Source organism: Macrosteles quadrilineatus, unplaced genomic scaffold (genome assembly GCF_028750875.1).
Source record: "Macrosteles quadrilineatus isolate MER2022 unplaced genomic scaffold, UCM_ALF_1.0 Scaffold_5__1_contigs__length_97177068, whole genome shotgun sequence".
NCBI lineage: Eukaryota > Metazoa > Arthropoda > Insecta > Hemiptera > Cicadellidae > Macrosteles > Macrosteles quadrilineatus.
Genome location: NW_026542598.1, coordinates 95,755,678 through 95,780,577, shown reverse-complemented (window position 1 = coordinate 95,780,577; position 24,900 = coordinate 95,755,678). Strand labels below are relative to the sequence as shown.

Here is a 24,900-nt window from a genome sequence, read left to right as displayed (position 1 = left end):
CAGTCAGATTTTCACTGTTATTTCAATACAGATTTATTTAAACTGGTTGGTGCTGATACCACACACTTTATGTATACTTAGATTTTAAATGGCTTGTACATTTTTCAATTATATTCAAATTATGAAAACTACCTGCAATGCCAAAGACATCACTAATTGGATGGTACTAAAATATAACATGATAGGGTTCGTCTCAGAGTATTTCTAATATGTTCTATAGTGGAGTTAGTATGAATTGTTGTCTGTTGCAGGAGTTCTATAGTGGAGTTAGTAAGACGTGTTGTCTGTTTCAGGAGGACTCGTACGACATTGCCCACAACATGAGGGAACTGGAGTTGACGATACAAGGTCAACTAGAGGAAGACGATGACAGCAAACTTTGGCCTCACGACGACGACTCCGCCAAGTAGAGTTACGACCACTTTTTATACCGTATCTTTTCCCGATACAGAAACATTTTTTAAACAGAAACCTACGAGAGTCTTGTAGTTATATAGAGTTATATATTTTTATTAGAGTTTCTACGTATTTTTACCCTGTCGGTTTTCTAGGGCGAGGAACGCTAGCAGTTGTAATTTCTAAAAAAACTAACCAGACCTGAGTTAAAATAGAAAATATTGATGCAAGTCTGAAATTATTTAACAACGCATGTTTGTAACAGTCAGATAGAGACAAAAGATATGTTTGGAAAATCTTTAGAGTCGATGAAAAATTTTACTAAAGCTTTGTTAGTATTTTGTATACTCAAATGTATTCCGAATAGTTTTGTATCAGCTGGTTAGTTGGAATTGATTAGTACAGTTTAGTAAATTATAGAAAGTAAAATTTAAACATTGTAGCAACCTTTTTCATATTTTGGTGCTAAGTTTAAATCAATGAACATTATTATTAATCTGTAATCATTTATTATTAATTTTTCGCTATGCATTAATTTTTTCGTTATTTGATTTGATAATCAACATAATCTCGATTTACTAGTAATCGAACCCTATTTTATTTTGCATGTTTTTAATTATTCCACGAGGCATTTGTGGACGCATGATAGGCTATCAATACTGTTTTTATCAGTAGTGCAATAATCCTGTTAATTTACGTAAATAACCGTATTTACAATATTTTTGATCGTTTTCCTCGTTATCTGTGTTACCTGTTGTTTTTGATTCCAATCAAACAATATACCAGTTTTGTTTTCTGAAAATATTATTTATCGTAAGCGTAACGATTATCATTATAGTTACTCTAATTGTTTGCCTGTATCCAGAGTTTATCGTGTATTTAATGTTATGATATAGTATTGTTTGTTATATTTTTCTAGTTTGCGTAAGTAGGGATTACTTACAGGATTGTGGGAGATTGTTTAGCAATATATAACCTGTACTATGTGTTGTATATATGTAACGTCGTGAGGCTCGTAAGGCTTGTTGCTGACAATGTGCCAATCTTGTGTCTTCAGTTCAGTGACGGGCCGAGCCTCGTAAATGTGTAACTATGTTTAGTGTCTCGTCTGCTGCGGATGTCACTCACCTCGTAACTTAACAGTTAATAATAGTTTACTGATCAGTTATATATAATTTAGATTCAAATATTTATAACAACTTTCTCAAAATGTCCAAACTAAAATTTATCAAACTGCAAACAATTTTTACGACTCAATTTGTTTCCTCCCTTTAGCAAATCCCTGTAGATTGTTCATTGTGTTTCTTTACTGCTACGTTTGTAAATCATTTCCGCTACTTAGTCAGGGACAGCCGCAGCCGGCAGACGCTGCTTCTAGCCTAGTCCGTGTCTGTAGTTTACGCAGTTTATGTTGTATATTGAAACTGCACCGCATGAGTAAGACTCATTCTCAATGTTACTGTTTAAATCTATGTATTTTTATACAATAGTTTTCTAAACTCAAAGGACTGATGTGAGTCCTGTCATTTTTATGGTTTATTGATTTTTCCACGTAAACCTGAATTTCGGAAGAAGAAAAATTTCTTCCAGTTTTATTGGAAGCTGACGTGCCTCGCTTATTGTTGTTTGTAGAATGTTATTTTACAATAATCGTTTTCATAGATTATTAATTTATTGTGGGATCCACACGTTTTCAACAGTTGTAAAAGTGAATCAGTTACTTTACTGTCTTTCCATTGTACTATGTTTGATTATTTTCATCAACGGTTTTTTTGGGATTGAACTTTTTGTAAATAGCGCTTAATAAGTAGATTTTATACCATGTAATGTATCGCCTTTGCCTTTCTTAGAAGTAGTTTAAATCATTAATGTTTAGAGGAGTTACGAGAGATTACCAGTTAGGAATTTGATAGTTTTCAAAGCTAAGCCGTACATAATTCATTGTATTCATGTTTCAAAGCTGTATTTTAGAAGTTATGAATGTGTTAATTTAAGGTATAATACAGCCTAAAACAGTTTTAACTCAGATTGTATATTTTTTTCTATTTTTAATGCTAAATTAAATACTGTACTGTTCTAGTTTATAACGTTTTTGTTAAAGATGGCTTTAGGCCAGGGTTTGTAAGGATTTTGTAATAGATATGTTTAACACAAGGCTTGCCTTACTGACGAAAATATATAAAAATGGATAAATAAGCATATAGAACTTTCAAAGCCAGCACCTTCTTTTAGTGGTAGAGTCTATGAAACTACAAATTCAACATGTTATGTGTTTGTACATTTTCAACTATTTCCGTCAGTAAGGTAAGCCCTCTGATAAACCTATCCTTTACAAAAACCTTAGTTCTAGTTTAATGTTCAAGGAAACAAATTTAACCATATTTATTTACTGTTTGTAAATAACTAACGTTTTGTAATTGAAAATTACTCTTTTAACTCATATTTAATTCTGTGCCAACAATAAAGGTTTGATAAGATTGTACAATTGTGTTTAAGCAAAATGTGAAAAGAATGTAAAAACCAACATAAATCCTACATAATTTAAGTAAGGGTCCAAGCGGATTCATATTTGAATTTTATTTCTAAAATGGTAATTTTTAGTTTTGAGCATTTCCTTCATATAAAAAAATTTGGCAGTAGAGTATTACAATTGGAGTAGTTAGTATAATTTTTGGAGTTATTGGAAGGACGACGGACTACAAATCTATGACAGCGATGTCAAGGGTTCGCGTCCTGGTGCTCGCCACTAAATTTTATCAGTACAATTCACCGTAATACTGTTCTGGCTTACCCCTTGCTTTGCTAGAAATTTTCAACGCACAGGTCTGAGGTCTATGTGGACGAGCAATTGCGTGGTTAAAAGAGGCCACAAAAAAATATTTTTCTTGATACAATTCAAAAGGCTTGAATACTTTAACTATTCCCAATGTTCAGTGTTTATTTCCAAAATTCTGTTTCAAATCAGTGAAATTTTCATTTGTTGCTCTTAGTTGGAAAAAATTAATTTGTTTATTAAAATCTTAACTTTTTTTAGTAATGTAACTAATATTTCAGAAAACATTAGGGAATGAGCTCGAAAAAAAATTGGTACTTCTTCTCACCACAAGTCATCACTATCTGCTTGGATCCTAACTTCCTAACTCGTACTATAGTTTTTAAAATGTGTACTAATAATTAAATGTGTAACAAAACCATTTAATTGAATAGCACAACTGTTGGAACGTGTAGGTAATATTTTGTGTTAGTGACTTCTATAAAGCCAAAGCTAATTTACTAAGTTCATCTTAAACTGGCATGAATACAAAGTATTTTTAAAACAAGTGTAAATCGGCTCATGGAATTTGTAACCGATACAGCCGCACATGTTTCACTCTGTAAATAAGATTTTTTTAAGACGGCAGTTAGCATAGGTAGAGTAATGTTTATAACAATCAAAACGTCTAAATTGTAACAGAATGTATTCAGTTGGGTCTGAACAGTGTTATACATAAGGTACATGTTAAACATGTTGATGTCAATATTTTTAAGTTCTTTTATTTGGAACTTTTTAACCGAGTCGCAGACTATTGGCAATCTCCGTTTTGGGAGGGTGGCAATTATTGGACGGTGTAGATCGTAGCACGTCAGGGGATCAAATCAGTGGCTCACGACTGAACGCTTCCGATCTGTTTTGCATTTTTTTAGATTGAACTACGTAAAGCAATAATCGTTTGTGGAATCATATGTTTGGTTTTTGTCGGATCATTGTAAACCTATCCTGAGCTTTCGGTCTCTTGTCCCGTTTTGTGTTTTTTTTTTGTCTGTGTGTTGCGAGCTTGAAGTTTGCTACTTTTTTGGTCTCCGAGTCGACTTATTAATCAATATCTAGTGTGTTACGTATATCGAACTCATGTTGCACATGTAATATTACAACAGATTATATTAATCACTCGTGTAATATTTGGTGGTTAGGGGAGTACATATTCTATTGTATGAAGATATATAACATTGCATGGTCAATGCTAGTTTATTTTAACACAAGTTGTCAATGACTGATAAAATTGCTCTTATGCTTATAACTGTGTTTTATTTCATCTTCCTTGAGGTATGTCGCTAAATCACTTTATTTAGAAAGCAATCTACTTTGTGTGCATTTTTAAGCTAAATTTGTATTATTTTAATGGGGAGAGATGACCTGTAGTATAGCTTTGCGCTTTGCTACTGACTAATATCAGATTTTTCACAATTTAAGGCAGCGTTAGTCACATTGGTACAGATTCTAAGCTAATTCACTGTAATTTTGTATGTTGTACTTGTTCAATGTACGGTGAAACAGGATCGCATTAAAAATAATCTTAAGTAGGTACTGTAGCGGGTTGACGGATATCAGAGAGTGACAGTGTAAAGGGTGACTTAATTGAGGTTCTACTGTACCACTTCTGTGGCTAAATAATATGAATGAAAGAGAAGTGGAGGTGTGGTAAACGATTGAGTGTAGCTTTTGTTACTGACTATAATCGGCTGTTTCTCCATCCAGAGCTGTCAAAAGCCCAATCAGTGGCATTTCTATTCTAGAACCTTTTCAAGGGGGGGGGGGTGGCAAACGGGGGTGTCCCACACCAGTAGGGAGGACCTTTAATTGCAGATGTAACATGCATATTGACATCCAACCTTCCAAACATAAGTTTTGAAGATGACTCTCTTTAAAGAGTGTGTTCTGTAAAACAGTAAACAGAGATGAAATCGGAGCTCTCTTTTAAATATTTTACTTAATCTAGCTTTTATGAAGAGAATTCTCATATTCTGTAGAGCAAACTTTAAGGATCGCGACTTGCATTTAGCACCCACTTGAGACTGGTGTCTAAGAAACCTCCAGGGTTTATGTGGTATTCCAAAAAAAATACTGTTTAAAGGACCTTATGGGAACAATATGCTTTTTAAAAAAATGTTACAGCAACGGGAGGGGGGGTGGCTGACCAGCGGGGGTATGGAATATCCACCAGAAAAAAAGGATCCGGGGCCCCCCGAAAATATTGGGGAGTTTAGATCCTAAAAACGTATTTTTATGCGTATTTGAGCTCTAAAATATGCTCAAGCTAATAGGCCTATTATTTATGTTAGCTAATAAAAAAATATATTTCGGGGGGGGGATATCCCTCCCCTCCCCCTGGGACCGCCACTGCTGATACTCCGACAAGACGGCTACGTAACGTAGCCGTCTTGTCGGAGTGATCAAACATACTACCCCTATATCTATATTATGTAGGTTCCGTTAAAGCTTGGATAACTTGTATTTTTCATATTGTTTTTAAGCTAACCTTTTTTTATAGAAAGACATAATGAAATAGATTAATAGTTATTTTATACAGTACTGGGGCCATTTTCATAATAAAGTACAAACTAATATTATTAGTAAATCAGCTGATCGCCCAATGCAAATCTAATGGAAATTACAAGCTACAAGTTCAAGTTGTTGTAACTTGTAGTTTATTATGAATGAAATGGGCCCCAGGTAACTGGTACAGTAGAACATTTTGTTATGCTATAAAACCAATGGCTTTAAAAGTAGCCCATCAGTTCTCTTTGTAGGTACTTCTATGTAATGCTGTGCATTGCAGTGGTCTGCTACAACAGCTGACAGATTCCGCATTGTTGATTGTCAGCTTTCTGTAATTTTCTGTAACGTACCATAACTTATTCTCGGGTTAATTTATTGTTACAGATGCCTTAGTTAATTTACGATACTACTTGAGTCTGAGTAAAATTTATTGCATTTATAAGTAGTAAATAATTAATTTAAAATGACGTAATTGTGTTCAACGTGTGTCGTACTTTCATTCAACCCCTCCCGATGAAAAGTGCATAACCTAGATTTTACTCGTTTTTAAACATGCAGACTTATTTCTCTTTAACCGACACTTATTAATAGACTCAAAGTATTTGATCAAGACATTGAAATTCTTGCTGACATAGTAATATGGTAGGAGGTAACATTTTGCTAACCCCAGCAAATCCAATTGTAGGCCATCCTCCTCATTATCTGCATGAACTACCTCAAGAAGATGAAGAAAGGCTGGAAAAACTATTCAAGACATTAGATCTGGATGGAAATGGAAAAATTGATATTCATGATCTGTCTGTTGCTCTCAAAGAGTTCGGTGTCCATCAGAGATATGCAGAGGTAATCAGGGCCTAGGCCTAACTTGCATTTAGTAGCCTTACTGCCTTAAATATTGGTGTGAGACTAAAAATAGGATATTGGTTGGTCAGTTTTTGAAGTATTTTTTTACTCTCTAGGCTCTATAAAAAATAGTGAAAGACATAATTCTGCTTTGATTATGGTTTAATGTTTATTAAGCTGGTAATTAGTAAATAAGTTAGCCTAATATTAAGTTACAGTTAGTTGCCACTACCTAGGCTATTATTATGTAAATTGACTAGGCCCCTACCCAGGGTTGCCACCCGTCCCGATTCTGCCGGGACTGTCCCGATTTTGGTTCCTTATGTCTGTATTTAAGCTTATGTTAATCTGGGTGGGAGGGGGGCAATGTCCCGATTTCTTCCTGACGTAAGGTGGCAACCCTGCCCCTACCTATCAAAAAAGCCATTTGAACCGTGATAGATTGTTTATTTGGGTAGCGAATGGAAGGCTTTCAAATTGATTTTGCATTGAAATAACCACCATCCGCAGACAACATTATAAAATAAGAATAGCTAGATTTTCTCAAGCTAAGACTAGGTAACTTAGGCCTACATGCTCCCAGAACATTAGTTAGGCCTACACTGTGTATAAGGCTGGACGATATTGATGGCAATTTTGTGGTCTGAACTCGGCCTACTTATAACTAATATCAAATAACTTATAGCCTACACTCATAGGCCTAAGCATTTACGTTACAAGCTGTCTATCCTCAAACCTAACCTCAAAAGATGTTAAACTACTACCAAGTGTCTTAGGACTGCCTACACACTAGCACGGCACACCAAAAAATAAACTGGTCTTGATTTCCGCTGCGACTTGCTTGCACGGTGTTCCCCATCTTATATTGGCGTTTTGTCTGTTTTTGACATAGCTTACCATGCACATATAACTTAATTTTAAGTTAAGTTAGTGTGTGGGCCGCTTTATAAACTAGATTTGATTTAATTTTCTTGACGATTGCTTAAAAGGCCCTTGTAGGCTACAACATTAGGCCTACGGTACAACCTTTGAACTGAATTATTTAACTTAGGCTGATTTATTTTATTTTATGAGATTAGACTGAGCAGATTTTTCCAGCTGCACCAACCAAAAACGCAACAGGTCAAGTACGGTACAGGTGGCAAATTTGGCGAGGAAATCTCAGTGCCTTAAAGACTTGCACAAGCTGTAGGCTATTTGGCAGTTAAAATCCACATAAAGATTTTAAAAATGTATATTTTGGCCCTACCACTTGGTACCTACGGTACGTAATTTTTTTCACACCATTAAAAAAAAATTTTATTTAGGTTAGTTTGGCATAGGAGAAGAGGTCCCTTTTTATGCTATTCATTCTTTGGTTGTAGACCATTTATTTGGGCTTTCTAAATAGGTCTGATTGATAAAAAAAATCAAGCAAGTCATCATCCAATCAAATTTACACTATAAATCAAGATATTTTAAGTGTCACCAAAAATTAATATAACTAGGCCTAATCATCGTTCATTTTATTTAAAAAGTACCTATTATAAATTTATAGATTGATAACACAATGAGAGTAACTTGATATCCCTAACCAAAAATTGTCTCTCTCAAAACATGTTCAGAATTGATTAATCTTTATTGGGTTCTTTCATATTCTACGGAGGTCACACTTATACAACCCACTACGGCAGTTAAATGTTGGATTGGATTATTATTAATATGTTTTAGGACTTTCCTTGTTTTGTTATGAATCTAACGATACCAGATGAGTCATACATTCGCCTGCCAAATCTCCTCCAAGTAGGCCAAGGTCAGATCGTTGTCTGGAGCGCGTGTATCACCTGTCTGTATCTGGGTCAATAACCTGAGTGATGACTCATGTGGTATCGTTTGATTCATAACGGAATGAGGAAAGTCCTACAAACATATTTATGATAACCCAACCTAACCGTCGCAGCGCGTTTTATACCTACTTGGCGGAGTACATGTGGCAGCTAGCGGTGGCGACGCATTCAACTCAATCCTTGCCGACATCGCTGCCTTCTCGAAGGCAGAACTCAAAGGCCGCTAATTGTACTATGTCAAATTTGGACTGCAAGTCAATTAAAGTAGGCCTATGTTCCAATTGTAGGTATTTTTGGTCTCCGAAAAAAATCCCTCTGAAATAAGTGACCTCCTTGTAATACAAAAGTAACCTTTATTGATATAAGTTTTGTAGGTTTACCTTATGACTCCCAGGTTCTTAGACTGCCAGGTTCTTAAAGAATGTAAGTTAGATTTGAAGCCCAATGTACATTTTGCCATATGTGTGGCATCATCAGGATCAGGGACAGTCAGACAGTGATATATGTAGCGTCTCCGGTCTGTGCACATACTCAGATTCCTACGCCTGTGTCGTAAATCGTCCGTCAACCGATAATGTGAATAAATATCATAGTGTTTTAGAGTGACAATTACAAACTCTCTTCCTGATGATGCCACAATTTGTGGTGAAATATACATCGGGCTTCATATCTTCACATTCTTCAAGAACCTGGCAGTCATAAGGTAAACCTAAATTATTAATTAAAAATTAATAATTTGTTCTTGAAACAGGGAACTCTTTACAAATTTAAAAATGTTTCTAAGTATTTTTTCTTCCAGAAATTCCTGGAGAGGTCCGACTCCAACAAAAGTGGGGACATTTCTCTGGCAGAATTTATTCATTACGTAAGAGAGCACGAGAAGAATCTCAGGCTGGGATTCTCACATATTGATAAGAACAGAGATGGTACGTTATCTAGTGATAGTCCTTAATGTTTATGGGTTTATAGCTATAGTACACTCGTAAAACAATAGAACTATCAAAATCTTCAACTTAGGCTATATGATTAGCTTATGTAAAGTTTTGTTTTGCTTTTTCGTTAATACGAGGCTGCTTTGTGATACAATCACTATTGTGATAACGGTAGTAAAATATATTTATCAGCAGTTCTTGATAATTTAAGTTAAGAATTGTGTTTCCATTATTTTAAAAGAAGTACAAAATAATTGTTTCATGTAGGCCCACTAATAGCTTAAACTTAGCTAGTCAATGGGGTGAAGTGATCTTGGTGGGTTCTTCTTTTCAAAACCATTTAAGGAGGGAACAAGTTTTCATTTTGAAATGAAAGCAAAACTTTTCAACTGGTAATTTAGAGGTTAAAATCATATTACAAACTACTAGTGACTGAAAAGTCTAAGTTGAAGTTTAAAATTTATTTTTACTTCCCTTAAGGTGTAAAATTTTAGTAGTAACAGCAAATATTTTAAATGATTCATTGGTAAAACATTATAATACATAGGAACCGGTACTGTAGATTCATGGTCTTTAAAAGCTAATGTGTCAAAATCAACGAAATGCTTACATTCACTGTCTTTTCGGCCATTATATAAATTTCCATCGTCGACTTGATCAAGTGATTTGATACGTCAACTGGCTTTTGTTTATCTCTTGCCTACTACATTCAGTCTGAAACTTCGGTGAATGGAAATGGTCTGTAGATTTTGACTCGTAGATGCCGAAAGACCATGCATTTGCAATATTTGACTGTGGAAGCTTATCCATTAAGCCTACATAGGGCCTAATTTAGCCCAACATGCCTACATATTACACTTCATAGTTGGCTACTATTTTATACACAAAACTATTAGTCAAATTATTTAAAACTATTTTTTTTTTTATTTTTTTCATTTTGTTGTCTATATATTTTGGTTGTCAAGCTATTTAGCGTTATGGATTAAAAAACTGACCATCTAACATAGTTACGATAGAATATGTGTTTCTAATACCGGTGTGTAGAATAGTTGTGTTGTGTGTGAACAGGCAAGATTGACTTGGAGGAACTTATAAGAGCATTCAAAGAGCTTGGTGTGGAAATAGACAGCTATGAGGCGAAGAATCTTCTCCAGAGGTAGTCCCGCTTGCTCTTACATGCATGTTTGTCTTTGTGTACGACCCGTAAAACTTTCAAAACCGCTGCATTGAAAATTACCACTTTTAAGTCCCTTATGGTTAAGATCGTGCTAAATTAGGATGGTGTGTAGGGTGAGAAATGTATGTGCATTTCTTGAAATTGAAAATCTGCATGTTTGTAAGCAGAGGCCTTCCAATCACATAATTTTGTACGACTACCGTTTCTGCAGTTAACTCATTTTGTTATAATATCAATATTTGCAGTTTGAACTTCAAGTCCAACTAAATTCAAAGGCAATTAAATTTCCAAACAGAATTAACATGAATTTTTATTTTTTGTAACAACATTTAATTTAAGAAGCCAACTCTCAACTGATGATAGGTTTCTAAATTGAGCTAGTGTGATTGTTTAGTCACAACAGCTGATGACAGTGCACTTTAAAGTGGTGTTTTTCAATCAGGTGTTTTGGAATACATAATGGGCTAACTCATATCAAGATCATACTAACACTCGTAATGCATGCTACTTTATTCATATCAAAATGTGTTTTCGTTGTGTGCGCTTATTAACCCTTCCAAGACAAGGACACATGGTCTAAATGCAAGAGTTTTAAATCGAAGAAAAATTGATTTCTATAACTTGCACTGTTTTATACATTCTTACTCAAAATAAACACAGCAAATGACTTAAGAGTGCTTAAATATTGTTTACGACAAGAAAAACTGGGCCCACAGGTTATTCGGACAGGTGAATATAAAAAATGGCCGTTCTATCTGCAACCCGTCTTTACAAATGTAACAGGTTATAAATCCAGAATGAAAAGAGGATACTTTAGGCCTACCTTTTGTACAAGACTTTGTGGACATTTTAGGAGGAAATCTCCAAACTTTGATGACAACATCCTTTTATGAATTTCAAGCCTAAAGTGATTAGTAAAATGCTAATAGTTTACTATTAGGCTAACTTAACAATCTGATTATTTAATAACAATTTAAGATTAAACTATGCAGGCTTTTAGAGGCTGATATGATGATTTTTATACGTCTAGGTTATTATAAGCAAAGTAGTACCAGTACTATTAGCTTAAGAAATCATAAATTAATGGTAATATGCATACTACAAAGTCATCATGACTAAAATAAGTGGTCATGGCACTCTCATGATTCGATTATTTTTTGTTTTGTTTTTTTAATTTTATTTAAATAAATTAAACTTTAAATCCCCTTTGAGGGGTCCAGTTTGTTCCCTTCTCAGTGTTTCTCTGATACTGAGATTGTGACGGAATATTTTGTTATATAGATGGTAATTTTGCGTTTTGAAGCTCAATACTGTTACTATAAAATTTGTTATACTGGGAACCTTTTTTATATTGAGGTTTAAACCAGGGTTTTGTTATACAAAGTATAAATTGCTTTCAATCATATGAGTTCAGAAGAACCAGCGACCAAACAATACCAAGTAAATTGTTACATATAATTGATATCTCATTGTTTGACAATATTTTGTTTGCTTATTGCTTTGAATACAAACTGTCTGAATCTAAATTCAATTAACTGGAAATTCTCTAAGTCTACAAGTGTGTCGTAACAGTGGTAGTTTATTTGTTCCTTGAAATCAGCTGTTTCTGATTTTTTACAGTTCAAATCCATAGCAAGTAACTGTGATGGACACAAATACTCACCATATAAAAGTAACAGTTAAAATTGATTATTTTATTTCTCTCCAGTCTAACATTTCAGACATGTGCTTGTTTACTACCTGAACACTTGTGAATTGTTTGGCTTGCAATTTTCATAATCAGTTGAGACTTGTAATCATGGTCGAATACATTGTACAGAATTCAAGGTCACTGCCGTTTGTCCATTCATTCTCGTTTTCTGGCCATTTTCCGTTTTTTTTTTCATTGGACCTTATTGTTGAATTTAAACTATGTTTAATTTTTTGTCTGTAATATCTTTAAATTCTATGTATCAGTACTTGAATTGTTAAAACATAGATTCTCCGTCAATAAATCAAAAGAAATTACACCTTAGACTAATTTGTTTCTTATGGAACAGTTGTAAACAATTTTAAGGTACGATTCCATTCAGGTCTAGAGTATTTTTTGTTCCAAATATATTTGAAAGCACCGACTTAAAAAATAGTTTAGCTAAACTAAACAAATATTTGTTAAATGCAAAAGATTTAAACGATCAGTCTTTTTCAGTTGGAACTCCAGCAATATGTTTTCTAACAAATACTTAAAAATAAAAATACATGATTCAATTCATCGTAAGATTGTATTTGTGATTGTTCAGACTTTCTCTTTAGTATGTCCCACCACAGTAGGCCTACAATCACTAAAATCACACAAATATAATTAGAAAAATTTTTAACTTCAGTGAGGACGTAATCCTAGAACGTTCATTGCTCTACATATACTAGTTGTAGGTGAAATATTAGGGGCTTATTAAGGGAAACAGAACACTCAGTAGGTTTCCATTAATATCAATTCTTTAAATAAAGATATTCTGGACTATCAAGAACCAAAATAAATTTATATTAATCGTGGGTTTTCTTAATTTTGAAAATTTATTTGGATTTCGTATTGTTGCTCCTCACTCACTCACTCCCACTCACTCCCATGGCCATTTATGCCCAAGGCGGGATTTGGCCGCACCAACAACTGCTTTCCATCTCTCTCGATCTTCTGCCTCCAAATACAAATACAATCTTATGTTGATTGTTGCTCCTAACCAGTTTAATCGTTTACAACTTTACTGACCCGTAAAATATGTGTTTACTGGACAAGTATGGTTGTTACTATATGACCATACGGTAAACTCATTTTGGGCCATAGTACTAACTAACATTACACTAAAAAATAAAACTGTACAAATTATAATCTGTTATACAGGGTGGTCATAAATTATTGGGCACATTTTAAGATTACATAAACCAATAACCAAGCAACTTAGAAACTTGGGAATTGTTTTATTGAATGGCAAATTTAAAGTAGTTTTATACAGTAACGGCAAAACAATAATTACATGAATGTCAATAATTGTAAAAAGCGGTTATGAAAAATGTGTAAAAATCACTCAAACAGTTTGTGTAAGTTTTTTTCCTCAATGACTCGTGTTGTGGCATATACAGCATGGATAGCATGGCATAGTTAGCATGGCAAAACCAACAATGGACCATTCTACACAAGCTGTGTGCTGTGTATGATATTTGGTGAATCAAACCTTAAACTGACTTAAAAGTAATAATTTTACTAGGGTTCAATAAAATGCAAAGTCTTTGGTTTAATGAAAGTAAATCTGCAATAACTGTTCGAAGAAGGTTTTGTTTAGAGTACAGCCGTAATTCTCCGTGTAGAAATTTTATAAAATGGTGATACAGTCAGTTCGAACAACTGGGAAGTGTCCAACATACAGTCTAAAGGGTCCTCATCTCAAAAGAACATAACTTACAATAACAGTTTAGGTGATTTTGGCTGTGTTTTTATAACTACTTTTCATAATTGCTGACATTTTTATAATTAATTTTTTGTAGTTACTGTATAAAACTGTTTTAAATTTGCTATTTAATGAACAAATTTCCATGTTTGTATGTTGCTTGGTTTTTTATTTATTTCATCTTAAAATGTGTACAATAATTTATGACCACCCTGTATATACCCACTGGCCAAAGGACTTAATCACTGCTAATAACTTCTAAGAGAGGTTATGTTTTTGTTTAACCTCTCATGGCCAATTATTATAGTCAGTAATGAAATTCTATTTGATTAAGCAGGTCGCAAACCACTGTTTTCCGGACAAAAAAAAAAAAACTGTCCCTCTAGGGAAACTCCATTAAAACAATGTAGTGTGGCGAAAAATAGATTTAACTCATGTTCTGTCAAGTAACATAAATTTTTGCTTATTTAAATAATTATTCCCTCACATGTCTAACTCGTTAGCAATCATGTGCAAACAAGGTTTGTTAATGAAATTAGATGTACTTGTTTATCACAAGGTGATAAGCTGGGTTTACATTATCAGATTTCCTTCACTGAATAACTTGTTTAACTTTGCTTTTAAATTCCGAACAGACCAAAACACATTGGTTTTACCTCAGGTTGCTGGATGTTTTATCCAATACTCTCGTTGAAAACAGAATTATAAATGTGAAATTGAGAATTGGCTTTGGCAATGGACCAAGTCCTCAGTTACTTAATTAGCTCTGATAAATCCATACTCCGAGGAATATTCTTTTCAAAACAAAATTTTAGCAAAAATATTTTCCAACAACTTTTTTTTATTTTTTTCAACATTCTTTAAAGTTAATCCAAATTAATGAGACAAATTATTAATTGGACCATATTTGTTATAAGCAACTTATAAAGTTATATTTTCCTAATCTATTCTTCACAACTAAATACCCCCGCCGCAGCAAACCTAACTAAGTCAATTTTCATTTACCTGATTGGATTTTCAATTACAGCTTGTCTATTTAAATTACGTTAGGTTTGACGAGTAACTAGGTTTGCTACTACAGGGAGGGTAGTAAAGTGAGTTTTTTGTAAAAATTAATAGCCCAGTATGAAATAAATAAATTTACTGTGTTTGATAAAAATATAAACATAAACATAAACACACTAGTAATCTTTCACAGGCAAGAATTTAAAAAATCACAACTATTGAGCTTAATGTTTAAAGGATTTTCATAGGAAATAAAGATAAAGAAAACTCCAATAAGTTTAAAAAATATATTAAAGTAGTACAGTATCTAATACAACCAATTGTATCTTTTAGATAAGTATTCTGGGCCTAACCTATTGATCATAAAAATAAATGTTTGTTTTAGTTTATCGAAATAATTATTACTGAAATAGACATAGCTGTATGTAAATCGTATCATGACTAAAGAGACGTTGACGTTTTGCTTAGTCAATGATGATTCTGTACACAAATATATCTCATGGCTACTCATTCAAATTTAGTGTGATTCATCCACTTAAAGATATGGAAATTCTTGTCAGTTGCAGTGTTTCACTTAACAAACAAGCTGTTAATTTGTTTTAAGCTTCTTTGTTTGTAATTAACTGAAATATGATTGCATATTAAGCATTGAGAAAAAATCTTTTCTACTCAGCGTCTGTGTGAACTACGCAAGGTATGACACTGTAAAGGGTAATAAATAATGAATTATTGCAATTTAAGATAACTGGGGAGAAAAATTCTGAAATCTGAACATATATCTATTTATTTATTCAACAAACGGTAGCAACAGTGAATAAGATTTAGTAATAAATAGTTAAATACGTTTTATCGGTTTCATCCAAATAACATCTGTATCGATTCCATCATTGACTTTTCAACACTAGGTTAAACATCCTATCTATATGAAACAGCTGTAGCACTTATAATTAAATTAGAAAATAGTTTTGTGAGTCTCTTTCAGAGAAATATTCTATTTCTCTATACTTTCTTATGAAGTGGCGACCATATGAATGTAGGTCTTTTAATCCAAGTGTGAGGAGATGAGTGTAGGATGAGTGGCGCGATCTTGTAGTCTTGTTAGTGACTAAGGCCGACATGTTCCTAGTCACAGCTGTTAATTAATAGCCCTTACAGCTAATGACAACTAAGGGACCTACAGTTTATAGTGGAATCCGAACCACATTTTTGCCTTGTAACGAATTGGTACCAACTACCAATGGATTTTATCTAAGTGATAACGACCCGCTACGCCTGAAGTAATTTGTAAAACGGTTCCGAGCTACAGCTGTGATGTGAAGGAGGGACATAAAATAGTGTAGTAAGCCTGCAAGGTGTGAAAAGCTGAAAAAAGTGTATGGTCGATGTATGGTGTGTTTAAAATATTTTCTAAGCATACTAATTATACTTGATATTCTAAGACATTGATGAGTTTTGTAATCCTATAAGATTACATGCTTTTGGCTGGTCGGTGTTGGGGGGTATCCACATTTAAGGTATCTCTTCACTAAGTCAATGGTTGTGATTGCAGAATGGACCAGGATGGCAGTTTGGAGATCAGCTTCAACGAGTGGAGAGACTTCCTGCTCTACGCTCCGTCAACTGACATCCATGAGCTCATATTCTACTGGAGACACTCGACTGTGAGTACCTCAACTTTCTTGCATGGTTTGTTGTGTGAAATGTTTTTTTACCTTTTCTTTATAGAAGTTGGTTTTATCTTTAAACCTGGAATTCATATCATGGGTTTGGGTGGGGGAAGTATAAATTAATGCAAGGGGTGAATTGGTACAGTACAAAAGTGTAGTGTACTGTTGATTATTAGCGGCAGCAATGGAATGTGAACCTACAACATTGTTGCTTCGAGTTCGTAGTCCATAGGCGCTACTGACTACTGTCACTGACTTCTTACTACATCTTCGTTAAGTATCGACTAACTATGGAAGAAGCATAATTTTTGACAGATTTATTGATAGAGTAACTTTTTTGTAACGGCGATATACCTCCGGTTGTCTTTAAGAGATCTGTCTTGCGTACAAACTACTTGGATCGATCTACAATAGAAATATCCTAAAGCAAAGATTGATGTGTGAAAAAATCTGACAGGCGGATATTTGTAGTTGACTAAAAGAGCATATGGGACCTTTCACATCAGCTGGTTACAAATTGGGCTCGATTATTTCCTGGGTTGCGCCCGGCCGATGCAACTGCAGAGGCCAGCTCTTAGCCAGGGAAAAACCAGGTCTCCAGTTCAATGGAAAACTTGACCAAATGAGCACTTGCTTGCACACTACAGGGTGGTTTAGTCGTCCGGGAGCCATCGCCGAGTACAGTTCAATGCGTGTAGTTTTGAATTATTTTGTTTGTACAGTTTAAATTACCAAGTTATTGATTACTTTTCTGTTTGTATAATTTAAATTATGGATTAAATTAACCTTGAAGTTTTAATTTCACTAGTTGAATCAAAAGTTGTGCTATGTGAAAAATCTTCAGACATTTATAAAGACGGATTAGCTAAAAGAAAGACCTGGTCTTGACCATGATATATATTTCTTTTCTAAGGACCTGAAACAGCCCCACTTCTTCACGTTTTTTACTTTCTCCCCCTATACCATAGTATATGGAGAAAGTATTGTTTTCGTCAAAATTTTCGAGTTTGAGTTTTGAGTGGATATATTTGTTTTGGGTCCCTCTAGACCCAAAAAAGTGGTTTTCGAAGTGATGTCTGTGTGTGTGTGTGTGTGTGTGTCTGTGTGTCTGTGTGTCTGTGTGTCTGGATGTGTACAGAGCTAGAGACTACACCTGAGGTCCGATTTCGATGAAATTTGGTATGTAGGTTCTAATCCATGGTATCTCCAGGCGTTTTTTTCATTTTTTTGAAATTTTGATTTTTAATGGGGATTTTCCCATAAAAACCCATAAAATACCGGAAAAATCGGATTTTCTCAAAAATGGCCCGAACGATTTTGATAAAGATTTAGTATGTTGTAGCCCTTTAAATTCTGAACAAAATGGTACAAATCCCATTTCTGTAAAAATTACGGTTCAAAAGTTATGGTAAATTATGTTATTTTCCCATAAGAACCCCATAAAATAACGAAAAATAGGATTTTAGACAAAAATCCGGTTTTGATTTAACATAGTATGTTATGGTCCTTACAATTTTGATAGTTTTTTTTTCATTTTTTTGAAATTTTTATTTTTAATGGGGATTTTCCCATGAAACCCCATAAAATAACGGAAAAATAGGATTTTTCCAAAAATGGCCCAAAAGGTTTTTATAAAAATTTAGTGTGTTATAGTTCTTTATATTCTGAACAAAATGGTACAAATCCCATCTCTGTAAAAATTACGGTTCAAAAGTTATTGTAAATTATGTTATTTTCCCATAAAAACCCCATAAAATAACGGAAAAAAAGATTTTCCCAAAATTGTCTCGAACGATTTTGATAAAAATTTAGTATGTTATAGTCCTTTAAATTCTGAAGAAAATTGTACAAATCCCATTTCCGTACTCTCACCGCTTACACATGATAAAGGTTGTTGACAAACTTATGGGAGAAAGTATGTGTCAGAATGCTGATACCGTTTATTTATTCATTGGATGAACCCAGTAGACACGACCAGGGTTTTTTAAACTTTTCTACGTCAGCTAAACATTAACACAGCAATGATTTGTTTGTGATCCATATTCAACTATCCAATACTTCCCAAAAAACATATAAAAAACTTATCTGGTGGAGTGGAGATCTGAGTTTGACTTGTTCAGTTAAAACTCAGCTTAGTATGAAAGCAACAGACCCATAAAAAATCCTGTTGATATTTTCTTTTATGGGTGAAATTGTGTAGTGTGCAAGGAGCGTAAGACAGACCAACCAGGTTCCATCTTCTGTTGACTACCTTAACAGGAGTGTGGCCTACATTATCTACACAATTGACTTCAAAAATGAGCTTGACGCCTTTTTGCGGTATTTTTTAATGGAGTACCCGGGGGTCCAGGTACTTAGCTCCGAAATTTGGCAATACTGAGGGCCTGCTAGCAATTTTGTTTATTGCTGCTATCTGTTGGATTCTTGTTGAATTCTTGTTGAACTACGTCCACAACGACATACATACGCAGTACGTGCTATAATATGCCTCTAGTTTGGATTAAAGTAAATTCAACCGTTTTTGCGCTCTCATTCACAGTTTCTTTAACGGCCTTTCTCATGAGTTCTTCAAGACTTTAGTTGATTATACTTACCTCGGGATCACAACATTTATGACTGTACTTAATAATTGTAAGTTAATCAACGAGAATATAAAAGGTTGGTCCGTAAAGTGCTCCATTAAGCAAATTCAAATCTGACACCAGGCTGATCAAAGAAATCCACCTTGTTCTTTACTTTATTCACTACTTTTCTAACCGGTCCCTCCCATATTTGACAGTTAGCTTGGTCGTGGTAACCATATGAGCAAAATTCAAGTTTGAATCGCATCTTGCCCTAAGCTTAAAAGTTAATTTTGTTTAAATGTTTGTAGAATAAAGCAGAGTTCCTGCTCCCAAACCTTAGTGCAAGTTACAGTTACATACAAAAGCTTAGAAAGCATATATTGAACCTTAGATCTAATGGATCGATAAATCTGTCGCAATTATGGGTACTGTATACCAAAGGGTATTTTATTCCTTCATTACACAACACGTCTTGAGGGCTTTTGTGATCTGCCCTATAATCATAAAAAACTAGCAATTCCCTCAGGGAGAAACATTGAAATTACTGTCATCTGTTATAGAAAACACTTTTCATAATTGTACTATTAGTGTTAATGGAAACACTTAGGTATATCATATGTACCCTATCCTACGCCAGTAAAACTTATAAATTTAATGTAAAAAACTGCAGTACACATTTATATTTACACACTTTGAGTCATGTCATGGACACCCAACAAGAAAAATGTGCAAAAGTTACCTCTGCGCGGGGAATAAAAATTAACACTGGTCCATTCTAGTTACAAATCACCTAAAATTAAATGCAATACAGTTCCTCAAATTTAAGGACAGAATGCCAAACTAAATTTTAGTATTTTTTTTTACTGAATATTGGAAAGTGGGGAGTCTCCCATATATGCCTCTGATTGTAAATTAAACGGAAAGTAAATAAAGATACGTCTTATAACACTTAAAACATATATTTACGCTTATACTGTTACTCACAAGACGGTAAATATACAAAAGATGGTAAGTGGTGATCGATTTCGATTGGACACTCCAATCATCATCAGACCCAATAGGCGAATGACAAGAATCTTGAATGGCGTCCCTACTTATACCCTATTGGCTTCCGGAAACACCGGCCAGTACATTTTTATAAGTACAACTGGAATCGAAATTTACTTGTTCATTAATCAACTTATTTCTATTTTTACATTTTTCCTTATAAATATACAATTCTTCCCAAGCATTCATTACATATCCTTTCTTACAATTCTTTAAAATATCTAGACTATCCTCAAATTTAATAACACGTACAATGCTGATCAAGAAGTTATTTTGTAAATTAAAGAAAGATGTCAAGGGAAAATAATTTTGTTTGCTAGACAAATGATTTTATTTATATACAGTCCATTAAAAGAATTTCTTGAATTAAGGTTAATAGTAAACAAAATCGCACACATAAATACATTCGAGTAAGTTTTAATGAAGGTTGCGGTATTATAATAATTTCTTTGCAGCTACAAATCTATGCTCTTGCACATTAAATAAAGAGAAATGTCGGTTATAACTCAGGAATATAAACAAATAGGCCAGGTACTTTTTTTGGTAATTAAAAGAGCCATCAACAAGTTGACGTCAGTGTGTCAAAGCCTAATGCTCAGTCCAAGTGACCTGATCTGAACTTTGACTGTGACCTCTGACCTGGAGTCTAGGTCAGGTCACTGTCTGATCTGGTGCGTTCTAGAGACATGTGTATGTTTGGGTTAAGAACTCTAGTCTCATTGTTTCCTTTGGAATTTCTGGATTTAATTTGGGATTGAGAATAAATTTTGTATGAGCTAGTTCTAGTTGTGTTTGTAATTATCTTATTAAACTACGCTGACAGTTACTTCATAATGTACAGTTGCCAATTCAAATAACCATGTATTAAATTGTGGCTGCGATACAAGCAGCAAGCAGCACATTTATAACGCTCATCGAATTTCCCCCGTTGTATGAGTCAGTTTAGTCGAAGATAGCAAACAAACTGTTTACCAGCAAGACGTATTGCAACTATTGTTGTTATCAGACAATTCTCTTTTAAAGAAAAACTCAGCTCCAAATTGTCCCATAGTTTTCTGGTGACTGTAGTGTTTGTGAAACCTTCACTCCTGTCATTCCACAAACATTCCCTGAACTGCACCTCACTTATTAAAACTTCTATTTGAATCATTTAACTTCACCTCTGTCTTCTTCAGTTTGGCTGGTGGTTTGCAGGTTTCCTGCTTTTCCTGACATTTTAAGCAGAACTGAAGCATGACTCACCTGAGTGGCGAGCAGCGTTTTGGTGAAAATCGGTTTGGACTCGGAACCATGAACGCTTACCCCCGCTTGCCGCTCAGACGTATTGTGGCCACCCTCAAAAAATTTACACGCAACTAAATGAGACCCAATTGTATCGTACCCGGGGCCTAAGGCCTCTGCTGCTCGTCTCCACCAGACCCTGTTGGTTGGTTCTCTCTTGATCCCTTCCCAGTTTTTCTAGTTCAGCTGCTTGCACTCAGCTCCTTTTCCTCGTGTTTCTTGGTCTTCCCACTTACCAGCCGGGTTACACTCCAATACCTCTTTAGCCACATCTCCATTTCCCTTCCAAATGTGTGCGCTATTGATCTCTATTTCCTTCTTTTCATTTGATTTTCAACCGGCTCTTGGTTTTGAGTGATGCCACAGTTCTGCGCTTGTCATTGTTTCAGGCTACCTTATCTTCAAAAGTCTTCTCTTGCACTTTCTCACGTTTGCAGCTTGTTAAAACTTGTTGTCAAAACTTTGCTAAGTTTCCAGGTTTCATATCTATAGAGCGGCATACTATTTACATTAAAATTGGAAAGTTTTAAATTTATTTTTAGGTGAAAAACTATTTGTTCGCTATACCTTTTTTAGAACACTGAATGCTTTAAAGGCTCTATTTATTCTTTTTCTCACATAATTTCAGTCAGTGGAGTATATTATTAAGGTATGTCTACTCCTTTAATCTATGGTTGGTCATGTGCAGTTCTTGTTACTCATTAAATGCAAATTACAACGTGACAATCAAAATCAGACATTTTTTACAGTTACTATTCTTCTTTCACTTTGTGCTCCTAGTTTTTTTTAGTTTTTTTTAGCTTAAATGAATTGTGTAAAAAGGCAAAATAAATATTTAGATTTGATTTAATTTCTTTGAATGTCTTTACTCTTCTCATATGTTGATCTTGTTCAAAAGAGTTAAATTGTGTCGTTTCTGTTCACTAAACAGTGTTTAGTTTGGGGCTATTTACTCATCATTTGGAATTTCAAACGGAGTATGTGTGTAGGCTTTTGACACAACATAACCTCTAAACCTTGAGTCAAATAGCTTGTGCCACGTGACAGACTACGACCACGTGACGGACGCCATCTTTCCCGCCTTTTGTCCTGCATTTAAAATTTTGATTTGAACCCAATCCCAGTTTTGGGTCAGCTGTTTCCACGCGTGCTCGTACTTCGGCCTCAATATAAATAAGTTCAAAAGTCGAGCAAGTTTAATATTTTGGATTGTATGTGTTTCTGATTCAAGAATTCGAGATTGCAATAACATTCTTGTTTATTCAGTATCCAATTTGTAACTAAAATCAGTGTCTTCGGCTAGGAAAGTGTTTATTGCCTGATAAATAATGGTGTTAATACACACAGTTTGTCCATGACCTAACATTTTAATGAATCTTACTATTCTTGTAGTTGACTTCGTTTGAAAGATAAGCTTGCGACTCACCGGTCACTTATTGTCTCATCGTGTTTGCCAACGTGACGCCGTGAAATGTCCTTATGTTTTCCTTTAGTCTAGAATAGTTCTGTTGTCGTCCTCTTTTCCTCACTGACAAGGAAAAGCATTCAGCCATTTTAGTCCGGGATATATGAACGTCAATAATATAGTATACTATCTTATGTAAAAAAAAAAAAACTGTTTTAGCAATCTAAGTGAAGTTTCCCACTCAGATTACATCATTAAAACTTATGAACTTGATGGTTTAACAAGTTCAGTCGTATCCAGTGCGATGTGTCCCAGTAACAATTGGTTGATTGATGGAGTCAATGTGAGAAAGTGAGTGGTCAGTGGTGTGACAGGAAAACAATCAAGTCAATTGTACGAGCGCCTAGAACCTCGTAGAACAATTGACCCCGTGACGTCATACCAACAACGATCGACCAATCACAGACTCGCGTTTGCCGCGCCTTCGTCGAGCCCGCCATTTCAAGGTTGCCAACTCGGGAGAGAAAAAGTTTGTTTTTTGGAAATATGTATAATAGTGTAAATTTCGGAATTTCGTGTTTAATGTTTTGCAAGGTGGTTTTAAAAGTAATAAAAATGTGTGTCAATAAGTTTGCTTTGTGTGCGACTTGCACATAATGTTTTGCTTTTATTCTGTCATTCTCACTAATATAGGTTGTTTAACTAACCTACGAGACTTGCCCAATTTAGATATTACATGTATATTTATGAGGTGTAGTTATACTGAACGTCTGTACGATTTGCGTTATGGAAATTAACCTAATTATAACCTAATCACTAAATATTCGCCTAATTGTTCTATAACGATGTAAATTTTCAATTCTGACACCCTGTATTTACAAAAACGTCACATAATAAGGCCGTATATGGGCAATTTTAAACTTCGTCGTAAATATCGTTTATGGACACGTTTCAAAATTACATCAGTAACCCTTTAATTCGTCCCTTGCAAGAAATTGGCCGTTCCACGGTTGATTCCAAGAGGAAAAGTTCAATCTTAATGAACATTAAGTTGGCACCAGACGGACACACGTGAAACAGCTTTTGCCAATTGGCCCGTGTTACCGTAGACGTTGTGCCTTCGAGTGTTTAATGTTCTTAAACGTGCTGATATTTTCGTCGTAATATAGTATTGTTGGTTCTGTTGAATACGGCGACGATTCTCGGAAATCCTTCATCTCCCACCCCTAAATCATCTTCTCTCTTGCCACCCTGGGAGTTTTAAGTAATATATGACACTCTCTATTGAACAGAATTGGGGACGATGGTTTCCTATTTGTGGCGAAACCTTTAGAATGTAACACTGTAAGAAAATTCTTTGGATTATTGGCAAAGTAATTAGCATGGTTGTGGACAGCTTCGTGTATTCATTACTAAGCCGGTTAAATCCGCTCCATTGCAGTTGACTGGACAGGGATTTTGTTGAAGATTGCAACTTGACTTCAATGCTCTTTGGTTTTTATTTGAAGACACTATTTGAAATTTCCTTTTGTTATAGTAACTATTTTTAATTTTATATACGTATTTTGAATAGGAAAAAAAATATTCGTGGGAAATTATGAAAATAAAGCTGTCCTAACCTATTAAAACGGCAGCTGACAAACATGTCTGACTGGTGTCTACTTTGGTAGTGAATCCGTAGTCAATGCAAACGCCAAACCTTCAGCGGTTCGTTATTTTAGGCTGGCCAAACAATTGCCGACAGTTGGCAAGCTTCACTCAACTGATTTACTGATTAGCTTCTGAATTGGAAACGTAATTGCTGCAATTCGTTGTGGACCGCTTTTAAAATCCGCTCCAATGTCAAAGATGTTTAATTCCCCAAGATCAACATGATGTATGGGAGTATGCGATATCTACGTCAAAATGTAAATATTCCCTTTGATCTTCGAATGGGTTACGTTTGATGTATTTTGTTATTGTTAGTAGAACATGTTGAAAGTGGCTTGAAACGATTCGTTTTACACGTTTTCAGAAAT

The 24,900-nt window shown here is 34.6% G+C and overlaps 2 protein-coding genes across 2 annotated transcripts in view; both read left to right on the top strand.

Annotated features, from left to right (window-relative positions):
• The window catches only part of LOC128995172 (roquin-1-like), a 30,759-nt gene extending 26,305 nt beyond the window's left edge, over window positions 1-4,454 (top strand). The window contains exon 19 of the mRNA XM_054420095.1: window positions 294-4,454. Coding sequence (XP_054276070.1) covers window positions 294-410 — 117 coding nt within the window. The 3' untranslated portion in view covers window positions 411-4,454. The remainder of the gene's footprint in view (window positions 1-293) is intronic.
• Window positions 4,455-6,022: 1,568 nt separating this feature from the next.
• LOC128995173 (calcium-binding mitochondrial carrier protein SCaMC-2-like) overlaps window positions 6,023-24,900 on the top strand; it is a 59,084-nt gene continuing 40,206 nt past the window's right edge. Inside the window, exons 1-4 of the mRNA XM_054420096.1 lie at window positions 6,023-6,556; window positions 9,182-9,308; window positions 10,383-10,470; window positions 16,468-16,579. Of these exons, the coding sequence (XP_054276071.1) occupies window positions 6,353-6,556; window positions 9,182-9,308; window positions 10,383-10,470; window positions 16,468-16,579 (531 nt within the window). The 5' untranslated portion in view covers window positions 6,023-6,352. The remainder of the gene's footprint in view (window positions 6,557-9,181; window positions 9,309-10,382; window positions 10,471-16,467; window positions 16,580-24,900) is intronic.